At 47.6% G+C, this 17997-nt stretch overlaps 1 protein-coding gene across 2 annotated transcripts in view; it reads left to right on the forward strand.

Annotated features, from left to right (window-relative positions):
- Nucleotides 1–17997, forward strand: part of LOC139577336 (BMP-2-inducible protein kinase-like) — a 68632-nt gene that overhangs the window by 28971 nt on the left and 21664 nt on the right. For both annotated transcript variants that reach the window (XM_071404370.1, XM_071404369.1), the window contains exons 4-10: nt 355–497; nt 2365–2486; nt 5954–6035; nt 7125–7257; nt 10275–10378; nt 14565–14644; nt 14797–14975. In XM_071404370.1, the coding sequence (XP_071260471.1) occupies nt 355–497; nt 2365–2486; nt 5954–6035; nt 7125–7257; nt 10275–10378; nt 14565–14644; nt 14797–14975 (843 nt within the window). The remainder of the gene's footprint in view (nt 1–354; nt 498–2364; nt 2487–5953; nt 6036–7124; nt 7258–10274; nt 10379–14564; nt 14645–14796; nt 14976–17997) is intronic.

The following is a 17997-nucleotide window of genomic DNA, read 5'->3' on the forward strand; positions in this document are numbered from 1 at the left end:
CCCAATAAAGTAGAATGAACTTAAACACAATCTCTCTCTGTCCCTCACCCTCTCTCCCATTCGCTGGCCCTCCTTCCTCTCACTCCTCTCTCCCATTCGCTTGCTCTCCCTTCCTCCCTTCCTCTCTCCCTCCTCCCTTCCTCCCGCTCCTCTCTCGCTCCTCCCTTCCTCTCGCTCCTCTCTCCCGCCTCCCTTCCTCTCGCTCCTCTCTCCCTCCTCATTCCCTCCCTCTCCTCCCTCTCTCCTCATTCCCTCTCTCCTCATTTCCTCCCTCTCGCTCCTCTCTCCTCATTTCCTCCCTCTCGCTCCTCTCTCCCATTCGCTCGCCCTCCTCTCTCCCTCCCCCCTCCCCAGCTGGTCAGGTAGTGAAGCAGATGAATCAGCGTCTCCATATTGGGTTTACGGAGCCGGAGGTGTTGACCATCTTCACTGATACCTGTGAGGCCGTGGCCAGGCTGCATCAGTGTAGGACCCCTGTCATACACAGGGACCTGAAGGTAAGGGAATTACCCATCTCTTCCTCCTGTCCTCATCCGTCACCTCTTTCCTACTGTCATCCCTCTTCCTCCTGTCCTTCCTCCTTCACCTCTTTCCTACTGTCATCCCTCTTCCTCCTGTCCTTCCTCCTCCTCTTTCCTACTGTCCTGTTGTCACCCTGGAGTCTGATTCCCTCCTCCTAATCTCCTCCTCCTAATCTCCTCCTCCTAATCTCCTCCTCCTAATCTCCTCCTCCTCCGTCTTGCTATCCTCGGCTGTTTTAGCACTGTGGACTGACACCAGACTGTTGGGTTATGGAATCCCAGAGGGACACTGCCAAATGCCTTGTCCTGTCATCTACTCTGAGCTGTCTCTCTCTCTCTCTCTCTCTCTCTGTCTGTCTCTGTGTCTCTGTCTCTCTCTTCTAAAAGCAAGCGAAATAGAGAAACAAATAGTACAAAAGGGAAAATAACATAAATATGGGTTGTATTTATAATGGTGTTTGTTCTTCACTAGTTGACCTTTTTCTTGTGGCAAAAGGTCACACATCTTGCTGCTGTGATGTCACACTGTGGTATTTCACCCAGTAGATATGGGAGGTTATCAAAAAAAAAATGTTTTATTAATTATTTTTGTCTGTGTAATCTGAGGGAAATATGTGTCTCTAATATGGTCATACATTTGGCAGGAGGTTCGGAAGTGCAGCTCAGTTTCCACCTCATTTTGTGGGCAGTGTGCACATAGCCTGTCTTCTCTTGAGAGCCTGGTCTGCCTACGGAGGCCTTTCTCAATAGCAAGGCTATGCTCACTGAGTTTGTACATAGTCAAAGCTTTCCTTAATTTTGGGTCAGTCACAGTGGTCAGGTATTCTGCCACTGTGTACTCTCTGTTCAGGGCCAAATAGCACTCTAGTTAACTTTTTTTGGGGGGTGATTTCTTTCCAATGTGTCAAGTAATTATCTTTTTGTTTGCTCATGATTTGGTTGGGTCAAATTGTGATGCTGTCCTGGGGCTCTGTGGGGTCTGTTTGTGTTTGTGAACAGAGCCCCAGGACCAGCTTGCTTAGGAGACTCTTCTCCAGGTTCATCTCTCTGTAGGTGATAACTTTGTTATGGAAGGTTTGGGAATCACTTCCTATTAGGGGGTTGTAGAATTTAACGTCTCTTTACCTGGATTTTGATAATTAGCGGGTATCGGCCTAATTCTACTCTGCATGCATTTGGTGTTTTACGTTGTACACTGAGGATATTTTTGCATAATTCTACATGCAGAGTCTCAATTTGGTGTTTGTCCCATTTTGTGAATTCTTGGTTGGTGAGCGGACCCCAGACCTCTCTCACGTCCCTTCAGTCTTGGCTTATCTCTGCTGTGAGCGAAAATAAAGTGTGAACATAACAAGGCCTGTCCACGGCCGGTGAGCTCGTTCTCTATTGGCCAGTCTGTCCACGGCCGGTGAATAAGCTCGTTCTCTATTGGCCAGTCTGTCCACGGCCGGTGAATAAGCTCGTTCTCTATTGGCCAGTCTGGCCACGGCCGGTGAATAAGCTCGTTCTCTATTGGCCAGTCTGTCCACGCCACGGCCGGTGAATAAGCTCGTTCTCTATTGGCCAGTCTGTCCACGGCCGGTGAATAAGCTCGTTCTCTATTGGCCAGTCTGTCCATGGCCGGTGAATAAACTGGCTTTTTACTGGCCAGCTTCTGGGGAAATGCAGCTACTTCACCAGGACAATGTTATATCCTAGAGCATAAAGCACACCTTCAGTCATGCTGACAATAATATTTATATCTCTCTCCCCCTCTCCCCCCTCTGTCTCTCTCTCCTCTCCCCTCTGTCTCTCTCTCACGCTCTCTCGTGCTCCCTGTCTCCCTGTCCTTTCTCTCTTCCAGGTAGAGAACATCCTCCTGAGTGATAATGGGAGTTATGTTCTGTGTGATTTTGGAAGTGCTTCTCTCAATGTGCTGCTTCCACATAAAGACGGAGTGACCGCTGTGGAGGACGAAATCAGGAAGTGAGTGTGGGGGGGGGGTGGTGGTGTGAGTGAACCCAGGTGATTGTCTTACATGTGCCTGCGTAGCTAGAGTGCACCCCATTTCACATCATGTGAACTGTCCCACGGATCCCCTCTATTTGCTTTAGTTCCAGTTAGGAGTGTACAAAACATTAAGAACACCTTCCTGCCTGGTTGGGGGCTGGGGTGAAGGGCTGGGGTGAAGGGCTGGCTGGGGGGCTGGGGTGAAGGGCTGGGGTGAAGGGCTGGGGTGAAGGGCTGGGGTGAAGGGCTGGGGTGAAGGGCTGGGGTGAAGGGCTGAGGTGAAGGGCTGAGGTGAAGGGCTGGAGTGAAGGGCTGAGGTGAAGGGCTGAGGTGAAGGGCTGGGGTGAAGGGCTGGGGTGAAGGGCTGGGGTGAAGGGCTGGGGTGAAGGGCTGGGGTGAAGGGCTGAGGTGAAGGGCTGAGGTGAAGGGCTGGGGTGAAGGGCTGGGGTGAAGGGCTGGGGTGAAGGGCTGGGGTGAAGGGCTGGGGTGAAGGGCTGGGGTGAAGGGCTGAGGTGAAAGGCTGAGGTGAAGGGCTGGGAGGTGAAGGGCTGGGAGGTAAGGGCTGGGAGGTAAGGGCTGGGAGGTAAGGGCTGGGAGGTAAGGGCTGGGAGGTAAGGGCTGGGAGGTAAGGGCTGGGAGTGAAGGGCTGGGAGTGAAGGGCTGGGAGTGAAGGGCTGGGAGTGAAGGGCTGGGAGTGAAGGGCTGGGAGTGAAGGGCTGAGGTGAAGGGCTGGGGTGAAGGGCTGGGGTGAAAGGCTGAGGTGAAGGGCTGGGGTGAAGGGCTGGGGTGAAGGGCTGAGGTGAAGGGCTGGGAGTGAAGGGCTGGGAGTGAAGGGCTGGGAGTGAAGGGCTGGGAGTGAAGGGCTGGGAGTGAAGGGCTGGGAGTGAAGGGCTGGGAGTGAAGGGCTGGGAGTGAAGGGCTGGGAGTGAAGGGCTGGGAGTGAAGGGCTGAGAGTGCAGGGCTGGGAGTGAAGGGCTGAGTTTTTAGAAGCGCTGTGCACAGGCGTACACGTCGGTCTAGTTTACTGGAAAGGAAAGTCGACTGAAGTGAGGCTTTGTCCTCGTGTTTGTTGGTCTAGTTTACGTTGTTTTGTTCACAAGCCAGGTTGATTTTGTCAATGTTTGAGTTTCAACCGCTAGTGAAGAGAACGAGGACACTGCTGCTGTTCAGACTCTCACAGGCACAATGTTACCACGGTAACCTCCCGCCCTTAAAGGGGCAGGTGACAATGTGTGATTTCTTAAAAATGTATTTAAAAAATGTATATATTCAAGTCATGAAAAATGTAATTAAACAATATACCATACCAATATACCACATTTACTTCTTGCTAGTAATACATTTTGTTTTAGAAAAACATTACAAAACATGCTCATTCATTTTGTTGGTGTAATTTTAGTGGCAACAAGATATTTTGTCTGGTAAAAAAATCTGAGTGTCTGGTAGATTTTATATAACTTCCTGCCACAGTGACTGGTGGACCAACAAGTTAATCTTTTGCTTTTTATAAACTTGGTGGGTCGAGCGCTGAATGCTGATTGGCTGACAGCCGTGGTATATCAGACCGTGTCCCACGGGTATGACAAAACATGTATTTTTACTGCTCTAATAACATTGGTAACCCGTTTATAAAAGCAATAAGGCACCTCGGGTTTGTGATATGTTGCCAATATACCACTGCTAAGGGCTGTATCCAGGCACTCTGCGTTGCGTCGTGTCTAAGAACAGCCCTTAGCCGTGGTCTATTGGCCATATACCACACCCCCTCGTGCCTTATTGCTTAGTTGTACTCAGCAGTAGTGCACTACGTAGGGTGCCATCCTTCTCAGCAGTAGTACACTACGTAGGGTGCCATGCTTCTCAGCAGTAGTGGACTACGTAGGGTGCCATCCTTCTCAGCAGTAGTGCACTACGTAGGGTGCCATGCTTCTCAGCAGTAGTGCACTACGTAGGGTGCCATCCTTCTCAGCAGTAGTGCACTACGTAGGGTGCCATCCTTCTCAGCAGTAGTGCACTACGTAGGGTGCCATGCTTCTCAGCAGTAGTGCACTACGTAGGGTGCCATCCTTCTCAGCAGTAGTGCACTACGTAGGGTGCCATCCTTCTCAGCAGTAGTGCACTACGTAGGGTGCCATCCTTCTCAGCAGTAGTGGACTACGTAGGGTGCCATCCTTCTCAGCAGTAGTGCACTACGTAGGGTGCCACCCTTCTCAGCAGTAGTGCACTACGTAGGGTGCCATCCTTCTCAGCAGTAGTGGACTACGTAGGGTGCCATCCTTCTCAGCAGTAGTGCACTACGTAGGGTGCCATGCTTCTCAGCAGTAGTGCACTACGTAGGGTGCCATGCTTCTCAGCAGTAGTGGACTACGTAGGGTGCCATCCTTCTCAGCAGTAGTGCACTACGTAGGGTGCCATCCTTCTCAGCAGTAGTGTACTACGTAGGGTGCCATCCTTCTCAGCAGTAGTGCACTACGTAGGGTGCCATCCTTCTCAGCAGTAGTGCACTACGTAGGGTGCCATCCTTCTCAGCAGTAGTGCACTACGTAGGGTGCCATCCTTCTCAGCAGTAGTGCACTACGTAGGGTGCCATCCTTCTCAGCAGTAGTGCACTACGTAGGGTGCCATCCTTCTCAGCAGTAGTGCACTACGTAGGGTGCCATCCTTCTCAGCAGTAGTGCACTACGTAGGGTGCCATCCTTCTCAGCAGTAGTGCACTACGTAGGGTGCCATGCTTCTCAGCAGTAGTGCACTACGTAGGGTGCCATGCTTCTCAGCAGTAGTGCACTACGTAGGGTGCCATCCTTCTCAGCAGTAGTGCACTACGTAGGGTGCCATCCTTCTCAGCAGTAGTGCACTACGTAGGGTGCCATCCTTCTCAGCAGTAGTGCACTACGTAGGGTGCCATCCTTCTCAGCAGTAGTGCACTACGTAGGGTGCCATGCTTCTCAGCAGTAGTGCACTACGTAGGGTGCCATCCTTCTCAGCAGTAGTGCACTACGTAGGGTGCCATCCTTCTCAGCAGTAGTGGACTACGTAGGGTGCCATCCTTCTCAGCAGTAGTGGACTACGTAGGGTGCCATCCTTCTCAGCAGTAGTGGACTACGTAGGGTGCCATCCTTCTCAGCAGTAGTGGACTACGTAGGGTGCCATCCTTCTCAGCAGTAGTGCACTACGTAGGGTGCCATCCTTCTCAGCAGTAGTGGACTACGTAGGGTGCCATCCTTCTCAGCAGTAGTGCACTACGTAGGGTGCCATTCTTCTCAGCAGTAGTGCACTACGTAGGGTGCCATCCTTCTCAGCAGTAGTGTACTACGTAGGGTGCCATCCTTCTCAGCAGTAGTGCACTACGTAGGGTGCCATGCTTCTCAGCAGTAGTGGCCTACCACTCTAACATACCATAACTGCATAAATTACCTTTTACCTTGACCACTTCCTGTGTGTAGGTACACGACCCTGTCATATCGAGCTCCAGAGATGGTCAACGTGTACGCAGGGAAGCCCATTACCACCAAGGCTGATATATGGGTGAGTTTAGAGCTGTGTGGGTGTGTATGGAAACCTGGGGGTGTCTACGGAAACCTGGGGGTGGGGGTGTCTACGGAAACCTGGGGGTGGGGGTGTCTACGGAAACCTGGGGGTGGGGGTGTCTACGGAAACCTGGGGGTGGGGGTGTCTACGGAAACCTGGGGGTGGGGGTGTCTACGGAAACCTGGGGGTGGGTGTGTGTACGGAAACCTGGGGGTGGGTGTGTGTACGGAAACCTGGGGGTGGGTGTGTGTACGGAAACCTGGGGGTGGGTGTGTCTACGGAAACCTGGGGGTGGGTGTGTCTACGGAAACCTCGGGGTGGGTGTACGTACTCGTAGATTTGTGTGTGGACTAGCCAGTCGGCAACAGAAGAACTTAGTGTGTGTAGTTTGGTCCAGGCCGTTATGCCTCCTGCTTGCTTAGCTCTGCCTTCAGACATTTTGACTCACGTATATCAACTCCTATTCCATGTTAGCACTTCACGACAAGGAGAAGATTAGAAATATACTGTTTTTAAGATGTCTTAGTTTGTCAAAATGGTCACCTTACTCTTGGTTGGTTGTTGTACAAGCTGTGTTTCTGTGTTTCAGGCTCTTGGTTACTTGTTGTACCAGCTGTGTTTCAGTGTTTCAGGCTCTTGGTTGGTTGTTGTACAAGCTGTGTTTCTGTGTTTCAGGCTCTTGGTTGGTTGTTGTACCAGCTGTGTTTCTGTGTTTCAGGCTCTTGGTTGGTTGTTGTACAAGCTGTGTTTCTGTGTTTCAGGCTCTTGGTTGGTTGTTGTACCAGCTGTGTTTCTGTGTTTCAGGCTCTTGGTTGGTTGTTGTACAAGCTGTGTTTCTGTGTTTCAGGCTCTTGGTTGGTTGTTGTACCAGCTGTGTTTCTCTGTTTCTGTGTTTCAGGCTCTTGGTTGGTTGTTGTACCAGCTGTGTTTCTCTGTTTCTGTGTTTCAGGCTCTTGGTTGGTTGTTGTACCAGCTGTGTTTCTCTGTTTCTGTGTTTCAGGCTCTTGGTTGGTTGTTGTACAAGCTGTGTTTCTGTGTTTCAGGCTCTTGGTTGCTTGTTGTACCAGCTGTGTTTCTGTGTTTCAGGCTCTTGGTTGCTTGTTGTACAAGCTGTGTTTCTTCTCGCTCCCGTTCGGAGAGAGTCAAGTCGCCATATGTGACGGAAACTTTATCGTTCCTGACAATTCCAAATTCTCCTCCAAGTTGCATTGCTTAATCAGTAAGTACCTTGTTCCTCAGCACCACACGAACCACAAAGCTGGCAATCAGTATAATAATTAATTAAACCACATTGACCATTGTCACGTGATTTGTTATTTGATGTGTAAACATGTAACTGTCCGATTTTCATTGGCCCAGTCAGACTATAGTTCATTCTTTACAACACCCACTGTAGGCCTTTAGTACAAATATTAGCCAATAGCTCCACCTTGTGGTGAAATGTGTTGTACCGTGGGAGATATTGCATCATACAGCGATAGATCTATTTCAAACACGTTACAATTCACTCTGTAACCAATGTGCAGGCCTTCTCTGGTTTGTTTGTGATAGTATAAACGTCCCCTCTTTTCCAGGCTATAGTAAACTATATGTCCCCTCTTCTCCAGGCTATAGTAAACTATATGTCCTCTCTTCTCCAGGCTATAGTAAACTATATGTCCCCTCTTCTCCAGGCTATAGTAAACTATATGTCCCCTCTTCTCCAGGCTATAGTAAACTATATGTCTCCTCTTCTCCAGGCTATAGTAAACTATATGTCCCCTCTTCTCCAGGCTATAGTAAACTATATGTCCCCTCTTCTCCAGGCTATAGTAAACTATGTCCCCTCTTCTCCAGGCTATAGTAAACTATATGTCCTCTCTTCTCCAGGCTATAGTAAACTATATGTCCCCTCTTCTCCAGGCTATAGTAAACTATATGTCCCCTCTTCTCCAGGCTATAGTAAACTATATGTCCCCTCTTTTCCAGGCTATAGTAAACTATATGTCCCCTCTTCTCCAGGCTATAGTAAACTATATGTCCCCTCTTCTCCAGGCTATAGTAAACTATATGTCCCCTCTTCTCCAGGCTATAGTAAACTATATGTCCCCTCTTCTCCAGGCTATAGTAAACTATATGTCCCCTCTTCTCCAGGCTATAGTAAACTATATGTCCCCTCTTCTCCAGGCTATAGTAAACTATATGTCCCCTCTTTTCCAGGCTATAGTAAACTATATGTCCCCTCTTCTCCAGGCTATAGTAAACTATATGTCCCCTCTTCTCCAGGCTATAGTAAACTATATGTCCCCTCTTCTCCAGGCTATAGTAAACTATATGTCCCCTCTTCTCCAGGCTATAGTAAACTATATGTCCCCTCTTCTCCAGGCTATAGTAAACTATATGTCCTCTCTTCTCCAGGCTATAGTAAACTACATGTCCCCTCTTCTCCAGGCTATAGTAAACTATATGTCCCCTCTTCTCCAGGCTATAGTAAACTATATGTCCCCTCTTCTCCAGGCTATAGTAAACTATGTCCCCTCTTCTCCAGGCTATAGTAAACTATATGTCCTCTCTTCTCCAGGCTATAGTAAACTATATGTCCCCTCTTCTCCAGGCTATAGTAAACTATATGTCCCCTCTTCTCCAGGCTATAGTAAACTATATGTCCCCTCTTTTCCAGGCTATAGTAAACTATATGTCCCCTCTTCTCCAGGCTATAGTAAACTATATGTCCCCTCTTCTCCAGGCTATAGTAAACTATATGTCCCCTCTTCTCCAGGCTATAGTAAACTATATGTCCCCTCTTCTCCAGGCTATAGTAAACTATATGTCCCCTCTTCTCCAGGCTATAGTAAACTATATGTCCCCTCTTCTCCAGGCTATAGTAAACTATATGTCCCCTCTTTTCCAGGCTATAGTAAACTATATGTCCCCTCTTCTCCAGGCTATAGTAAACTATATGTCCCCTCTTCTCCAGGCTATAGTAAACTATATGTCCCCTCTTCTCCAGGCTATAGTAAACTATATGTCCCCTCTTCTCCAGGCTATAGTAAACTATATGTCCCCTCTTCTCCAGGCTATAGTAAACTATATGTCCTCTCTTCTCCAGGCTATAGTAAACTACATGTCCCCTCTTCTCCAGGCTATAGTAAACTATATGTCCCCTCTTCTCCAGGCTATAGTAAACTATGTCCCCTCTTCTCCAGGCTATAGTAAACTATATGTCCTCTCTTCTCCAGGCTATAGTAAACTATATGTCCTCTCTTCTCCAGGCTATAGTAAACTACATGTCCCCTCTTCTCCAGGCTATAGTAAACTATATGTCCCCTCTTCTCCAGGCTATAGTAAACTATATGTCCCCTCTTCTCCAGGCTATAGTAAACTATATGTCCTCTCTTCTCCAGGCTATAGTAAACTATATGTCCTCTCTTCTCCAGGCTATAGTAAACTACATGTCCCCTCTTCTCCAGGCTATAGTAAACTACATGTCCCCTCTTCTCCAGGCTATAGTAAACTATATGTCCCCTCTTCTCCAGGCTATAGTAAACTATATGTCCCCTCTTCTCCAGGCTATAGTAAACTATATGTCCCCTCTTCTCCAGGCTATAGTAAACTATATGTCCCTCTCTTCTCCAGGCTATAGTAAACTATATGTCCCCCTCTTCTCCAGGCTATAGTAAACTATATGTCCCTCTCTTCTCCAGGCTATAGTAAACTATATGTCCCCCTCTTCTCCAGGCTATAGTAAACTATATGTCCCCTCTTCTCCAGGCTATAGTAAACTATATGTCCCCTCTTCTCCAGGCTATAGTAAACTATATGTCCCCTCTTCTCCAGGCTATAGTAAACTATATGTCCCCTCTTCTCCAGGCTATAGTAAACTATATGTCCCCTCTTCTCCAGGCTATAGTAAACTATATGTCCCCTCTTCTCCAGGCTATAGTAAACTATATGTCCCCTCTTCTCCAGGCTATAGTAAACTATATGTCCCCTCTTCTCCAGGCTATAGTAAACTATATGTCCCCTCTTCTCCAGGCTATAGTAAACTATATGTCCCCTCTTCTCCAGGCTATAGTAAACTATATGTCCTCTCTTCTCCAGGCTATAGTAAACTATATGTCCCCTCTTCTCCAGACTATAGTAAACTATATGTCCCCTCTTCTCCAGGCTATAGTAAACTATATGTCCCCTCTTCTCCCATGTCTTCTCCAGCATATAGTAAACGTTATGTCCCCTCTTCTCCCATGTTTTCTCCAGGATATATGCTTGAGCCTGACCATGAGAAGAGACCAGATATCTATCAAGTCTCCTACTTTGCCTTCAAGTTAGCTGGGAAGGAGTGTCCGGTGCCAAATCTCTTTGTAAGTCGCTGGTTCGTTCATTGTGACAGATGTAGTACACTGTCGTTCAAAACGTTGCGATCAAATAGAAATTCTTGTTTTCTATGAAAACATACATGAAATGAGTTGCAAACTGAATAGGAAATATAGTCAAGACGTTGACAAGGTTTATAAATACAGATTTTATTTAATTGAAATTTTCCTTTCGTCAAAGAATCCTCCATTTGCAGCAATTACAGCATTGCAGACCTTTGGTATTTTAGGTGTCAATTTGTTGAGGTAATCTGAAGAGATTTCACCCCATGCTTCCTGAAGCACCTCCCACAAGTTGGATTGGCGTGATGGGCACTTCTTACGTACCATACGGTCAAGCTGCTCCCACAACAGCTCAATAGGGTTGAGATCCGGTGACTGTGCCGGCCACTCTATTGTAGACAGAATACCAGCTGACTGCTTCTTCCCTAAATAGTTATTGCAGTTTGGAGCTGTGCTTTGCGTCATTGTCCTGTTGTAGGAGGAAATTGGCTCCAATTTAAGCTCTGTCCACAGGGTATGGCATGGCGTTGCAAAATGGAGTGATAGCCTTCCTTCTTCAAGATCCCTTTTACCCTGTACAAATATCCTACCACCAAAGCATCCCCAGACCATCACATTGCCTCCATCATGCTTGACAGATGGCGTCAAACACTCCTCCAGCATCCTTTCATTTTTTCTGCGTCTCACGAATGTTCTTTGTGATCCGAACACCTCAAACTTAGATTCGTCTGTCCATAACACTTTTTTCCAATCTTCCTCTGTCCAGTGTCTGTGTTCTTTTGCCTGTTTTAATCTTTTCTTTTTATTGGCCAGTCCGAGATATGGCTTTTTCTTTTCAACTCTGCCTAGAAGGCCAGCATCCCGGAGTCGCCTCTTCACTGTTGATGTTGAGACTTGTGTTTTGTGGGTACTATTTAATGAAGCTGCCAGTTAAGGACTTGTGAGGCATCTGTTTCTCAAACTAGACACAAATGTACTTGTCCTTTTGCTCAGTTGTGCATCAGGGCCTCCCACTCCTCTTTCTCTTCTGGTTAGAGCCGGTTTGCGCTGTTCTATGAAGGGAGCGTTGTACGAGATCTTCAGTTTCTTGGCAATTTCTCGCATGGAATAACCTTCATTTCTCGGAACAAGAATAGACTGACAAGTTTCAGAAGAAAGGTCTTTGTTTCTGGCCATTTTGAGCCTGTAATCAAACCCACAAATGCGGATGCTCCAGATACTCAACTAGTGTAAAGAAGGCCAGTTTTATTGCTTCTTTAGTCAGAACAACAGTTTTCAGCTGTGCTAACATAATTGCAAAAGGGTTTTCTAATGATCAATTAGCCTTTTTAAAATAATAAACGTGGATTATCTAACACAACGTGCCCTTGGAACACAGGAGTGATGGTTGTTGATAATGGGCCTCTATACACCTATGTAGATATTCCATTAAAAATCAGCCGTTTCCAGCTACAATAGTCATTTACAACATTACCAATGTCTACACTGTAATTCTGATCAATTTGATGTTATTTTAATGGACAAAAAAAAAGGACATTTCTAAGTGACCCCAAACCTTTGAACGGTAGTGTGCGTACTAAGTGATATGAAGATCAGTGTGTGGAGAGTGTAGAATACGTCGTGGCCTGGTTTGGTGTCCCTAGGACAACAACATCAAAACCTCATCCCAACTGTAAAGTCTGGTGGAGGGAGCATCGTGGTTTGGTGTCCCTAGGACACAACATCAAAACCTCGTCCCAACTGTAAAGTCTGGTGGAGGGAGCATCGTGGTTTGATGTCCCTAGGACACAACATCAAAACCTCATCCCAGCTGTAAAGTCTGGTGGAGGGAGCATCGTGGTTTGGTGTCCCTAGGACACAACATCAAAACCTCATCCCAACTGTAAAGTCTGGTGGAGGGAGCATTGTGGTTTGGTGTCCCTAGGACACAACATCTAAACCTCATCCCAACTGTAAAGTCTGGTGGAGGGAGCATCGTGGTTTGGTGTCTCTAGGACACAACATCAACACCTCACCCCAACTGTAAAGTCTGGTGGAGGGAGCATCGTGGTTTGGTGTCCCTAGGACACAACATCAGAACCTCATCCCAACTGTAAAGTCTGGTGGAGGGAGCATCGTGGTTTGATGTCCCTAGGACACAACATCAAAACCTCACCCCAACTGTAAAGTATGGTGGAGGGAGCATCGTGGTTTGGTGTCCCTAGGAGACAACATCAGAACCTCATCCCAACTGTAAAGTCTGGTGGAGGGAGCATCGTGGTTTGGTGTCCCTAGGACACAACATCAGAACCTCATCCCAACTGTAAAGTCTGGTGGAGGGAGCATCGTGGTTTGGTGTCGTGAACCACTTCTGGGGCATATTTTAAAATGTACAGCTGCCAGCATGGCTTTGATTCCTGCCCACTGCTCTTTCAGCATCTCTCTCTCTCTCTCCTACCTTTCACCTCCATCGCTCTCTATCCCATAAACATACAAAATACTTATATGAATCAAGACTTTTATGACTGACTGAAATATGTGTGTTTGAACCCTTTGGAATTACCTGGATTTCTGCATAGATGTGTCATAAAATTTGATCTGATTTTCATCACAACAATAGACAGTCTGCTTAAACTAATAACACACAATTATACGTTTTCATGTCTTTATTGAACACTCTGTGTAAACATTCACAGTGCAGGGTGGGAAAAGTATGTGAACCCTTGGATTTAATAACTGGTTGACCCTCCTTTGGCAGCAATAACCTCATCCAAACGTTTTCTGTAGTTGCGGATCAGACCTGTACAGCAATCAGGAGGAATTTTGGACTATTCCTCTTTACAAACCTGTTCAGTTCAGCAATATTCTTGGGATGTCTGGTGTGAACTGCTCTCTTGAGGTCATGCCACAGCATCTCAATCGGGTTGAGGTCAGGACTCTGACTGGCCCACTCCAGAAGGCGTATTTTCTTCTGTTGAAGCCATTCTGTTGTTGATTTGCGTCTGTTTTTTTGTCGTTGTCCTGTTGCATAACCCAACCTCTGTTGAGCTTCAATTGGCGGACAGATAGCCTAACATTCTCATGCAAAATGTCTTGATAAACTTGGGAAATCTGTCTGATAGCAAGCTGTCCAGGCCCTGAGGCAGCAAAGCAGCCCCAAACCATGACACTCCATCCACCATACTTTACAGTTGAGACGAGGTTTTGATGTTGGTGTGCTGTGCCTTTGTTTCTCCACACATAGTGTTGTGTGTTCCTTCCAAACAACTCAACTGTAGTTTCATCTGTCCGCAGAATATTTTGCCAGTAGCGCTGTGGAACATCCAGGTGCTCTTTTGCGAGCCTCAGACGTGCAGCAATGTTTTTTTTGGACAGCAGTGGTTTCTTCCGTGGTGTCCTCCCATGAACACCGTTCTTGTTTAGTGTTTTACATATCGTAGCCTCGCCAACAGAGATGTCAGCATCTTCCAGAGATTTCTGTAAGTCTTTAGCTGACACTCTAGGATTCTTCTTAACCTCATTGAGCGTTCTGCACTGTGCTCTTGCTGTCATCTTTGCAGGACGGCCACTCCTAGGGAGAGTAGCAACAGTGATGAACTTTCTCCATTTACAGACAATTTGTCTTCCTGTGGACTGATGAACATCAAAGGCTTTTAGAGATACTTTTATAACCATTTCCTGCTTTATGCAAGTTAACAATTCTTAATCTCAGGTATTTTGAGATGTCTTTTGTTCGAGGCATGGTTCACATCAGGCAATGCTTCTTGTGAAAAGCAAACTCACATTTTGTGAGTGTCAACATCTCCAATCTCGTCTCATTGATTGCACTCCAGGTTAGTTGACTCCTGACTCCAATTAGCTTTTGGAGAAGTCATTAGCCTAGGGGTTCACATACTTTTTCCAACCTACACTGTGAAATGTTAAATGATGTATTCAATATAGTCAAGAAAACTAATAACACAAGTTGTATTTATTATTATTTGTGACTTAGATGAAGATCAGATCAAATTTTATGACCAATTTATACAGAAATGCAGGAAATTCCAAAGGGTTCACATACTTTTTCGTGTGTGATTTTTGTCCAGCAACACTCATGGTTGTATCTGTCCCTCTGCAGAGCTCTCCCCACAATGCTCCCTGAGGTTAGTTAGCTTGACATGGTAGTTGTCTAACATCATGTTGTCTCCTACAGAACTCTCCTCTCCCCACATCACTTCCTGAGCCGCTCACAGCCAGCGAATTCGCTGCTAGGAAGAGTATGACGAAAGCCAGGTACGTCACTGTGTTATAGATATTCTGTGATGTGTCTCAGGTCTCTAGCAAAAGGGATTTAATCTCAAGGAGAATGTATAAATAAAGGTTATATTAAAGAGAAATCGTAAAGTTTCCAACTTAAGCGTTCTTCTGGTTTTCCACTGTTCCAGAATCACAGAGTCCGTGGGCCCGACGGCAACTTCAATCACTCCGAGACAGAGACCCAAAGCTGCAAACAGTTATGTGCTACCCATCCCTGTAGCCAACACGGCGGTCACCCCAGTCGCTGCCACGCCCATCGTCACCCCTACGGCTCAGCCTTCTGTACCTGTCAGCAATGGGCAGAAAGGTGAGCGCTCAAAATTACTGTGTGTGTTTATCTTCCCCTTGTGCCCTTGAGCAAGGCACTGAACCCCTAAGTGGCTTCCCCCCCATGGGCACTGCACCTTGGCATCTCACCGTGTGTGCATTTATTTGGGGGGGGGGGGGGTTGACAATAGCCTTGCAAAGCCTCCTGGTCCCGCGAGCTTATGCTTCCCGGATGAGCTAAACACCATTATTTTCCAGCTTCGAGGAAATCAACATCGACACTGAAGAGGACTTTGTGCTTTCGTTCTCTGTGGCCCGACGGGAGTAAGTCATTTAAGCGTGTTTACCCTTGCCGGCCCAGAAGGCATCCCAAGCCGCGTCCTCAGAGCATGCTCAGACCAGCTGGCTGGAGTGTTTACGGACATATTCAATCTCTCCATATCCCAGTCTGTTCCCACTTGCTTCAAGATATCCACCTTTGTTCCTGTACCCAAGAACTCAACCATTTGCAGATGACACAACAGTAGTAGGCCCTGATTACCAACAATGACGAGACAGCCTACAGGGAGGAGGTGAGGGCCCTGGCGCAGTGGTACCAGGGAAATAACCTCTCTCTCAACATCAACAAAACAAAGGAGCTGATTGTGGACTACCGAAGACAGCAGATGGAACACCCCCCCCCCCCCCCATCCACATCGACGGGACCGCAGCGGAGAGGGTCGAAAGCTTCAAGTACCTCAGCGTGCACATCACAGGCATCCTGAAATGGTCCCTCCACACCGACAGTGTTGTGAAGAAGATGGTCCCTCCACACCGACAGTGTGGTGAAGAAGATGGTCCCTCCACACCGACAGTGTGATGAAGATGATGGTCCCTCCACACCGACAGTGTGGTGAAGAAGATGGTCCCTCCACACCGACAGTGTTGTGAAGAAGATGGTCCCTCCACACCGACAGTGTGGTGAAGAAGATGGTCCCTCCACACCGACAGTGTGGTGAAGAGGATGGTCCCTCCACACCGACAGTGTGGTGAAGAGGATGGTCCCTCCACACCGACAGTGTGGTGAAGAAGATGGTCCCTCCACACCGACAGTGTGGTGAAGAAGGTGGTCCCTCCACACCGACAGTGTTGTGAAGAAGATGGTCCCTCCACACCGACAGTGTGGTGAAGAAGATGGTCCCTCCACACCGACAGTGTGGTGAAGAAGGTGGTCCCTCCACACCGACAGTGTTATGAAGAGGATGGTCCCTCCACACCGACAGAGTGGTGAAGAGGATGGTCCCTCCACACCGACAGTGTGGTGAAGAGGATGGTCCCTCCACACCGACAGAGTGGTGAAGAAGATGGTCCCTCCACACCGACAGTGTGGTGAAGAAGATGGTCCCTCCACACCGACAGTGTGGTGAAGAAGATGGTCCCTCCACACCGACAGTGTGGTGAAGAAGATGGTCCCTCCACACCGACAGTGTTGTGAAGAGGATGGTCCCTCCACACCGACAGTGTTGTGAAGAGGATGGTCCCTCCACACCGACAGTGTTGTGAAGAGGATGGTCCCTCCACACCGACAGTGTTGTGAAGAAGAAGATGGTCCCTCCACACCGACAGTGTTGTGAAGAAGAAGATGGTCCCTCCACACCGACAGTGTGGTGAAGAAGATGGTCCCTCCACACCGACAGTGTTGTGAAGAGGATGGTCCCTCCACACCGACAGTGTTGTGAAGAAGATGGTCCCTCCACACCGACAGTGTGGTGAAGAAGATGGTCCCTCCACACCGACAGTGTGGTGAAGAGGATGGTCCCTCCACACCGACAGTGTGGTGAAGAAGAAGATGGTCCCTCCACACCGACAGTGTGGTGAAGAAGAAGATGGTCCCTCCACACCGACAGTGTGGTGAAGAAGAAGATGGTCCCTCCACACCGACAGTGTGGTGAAGAAGAAGATGGTCCCTCCACACCGACAGTGTGGTGAAGAAGAAGATGGTCCCTCCACACCGACAGTGTGGTGAAGAAGAAGATGGTCCCTCCACACCGACAGTGTGGTGAAGAAGATGGTCCCTCCACACCGACAGTGTGGTGAAGAAGATGGTCCCTCCACACCGACAGTGTTGTGAAGAAGATGCAACAGCACCTCTGCAATGACCGGAGGCTGAAGGAAATGTGCCTTGTCCCCTAAGACCCTCAGTCTTCTACAAATGTAACAGGAAGATCATCAAGGTCCTCTAGCCACCCGAGCCACGGCCTGTTCACCTCACTACCATCTAGCAGACTGAGACAGTACAGGTGCATCATAGCTGGGACATAGAGACTGATGAACAGTCACCACTAGCCAGCCTCCTCCCCAGTACCCTGCCCTGCATCTTAGTCACTGTTACTAGCCGGGTACCACCCAGTACTCTACCCTGCACCTTAGAGACTGCTGCCCTATGTACATGGTCATTAAACACTAGTCACTTTAATAATGTTTACATACTTCATATGTATATACTGTATTTTAGTCAAGGCTAAAATATATAACTACTGCTGTACACACCTTTTCTATTCATACTGTCCATACTGTCGATTATGTCTGTCTATTGTATTATTTTAACTGCACTGTTGGATCTAGAAACACAAGCATTTAGCCTGGTATTACTGTCGGAGCTAGAAACACAAGCATTTAGCCTGGTATTACTGTTGGAGCTAGAAACACAAGCATTTAGCCTGGTATTACTGTCGGAGCTAGAAACACAAGCATTTAGCCTGGTATTACTGTAGGAGCTAGAAACACAAGCATTTAGCCTGGTATTACTGTTGGAGCTAGAAACACAAGCATTTAGCCTGGTATTACTGTCGGTGCTAGAAACACAAGCATTTAGCCTGGTAATACTGTCGGAGCTAGAAACACAAGCATTTAGCCTGGTAATACTGTCGGAGCTAGAAACACAAGCATTTAGCCTGGTAATACTGTTGGAGCGAGAAACACAAACGTTTAGCCTGGTAATACTGTCGGAGCTAGAAACACAAGCATTTAGCCTGGTATTACTGTTGGAGCTAGAAACACAAGCATTTAGCCTGGTATTACTG

This window comes from Salvelinus alpinus, chromosome 5, assembly GCF_045679555.1.
Source record: "Salvelinus alpinus chromosome 5, SLU_Salpinus.1, whole genome shotgun sequence".
In the NCBI taxonomy this organism is placed as follows: domain Eukaryota; kingdom Metazoa; phylum Chordata; class Actinopteri; order Salmoniformes; family Salmonidae; genus Salvelinus; species Salvelinus alpinus.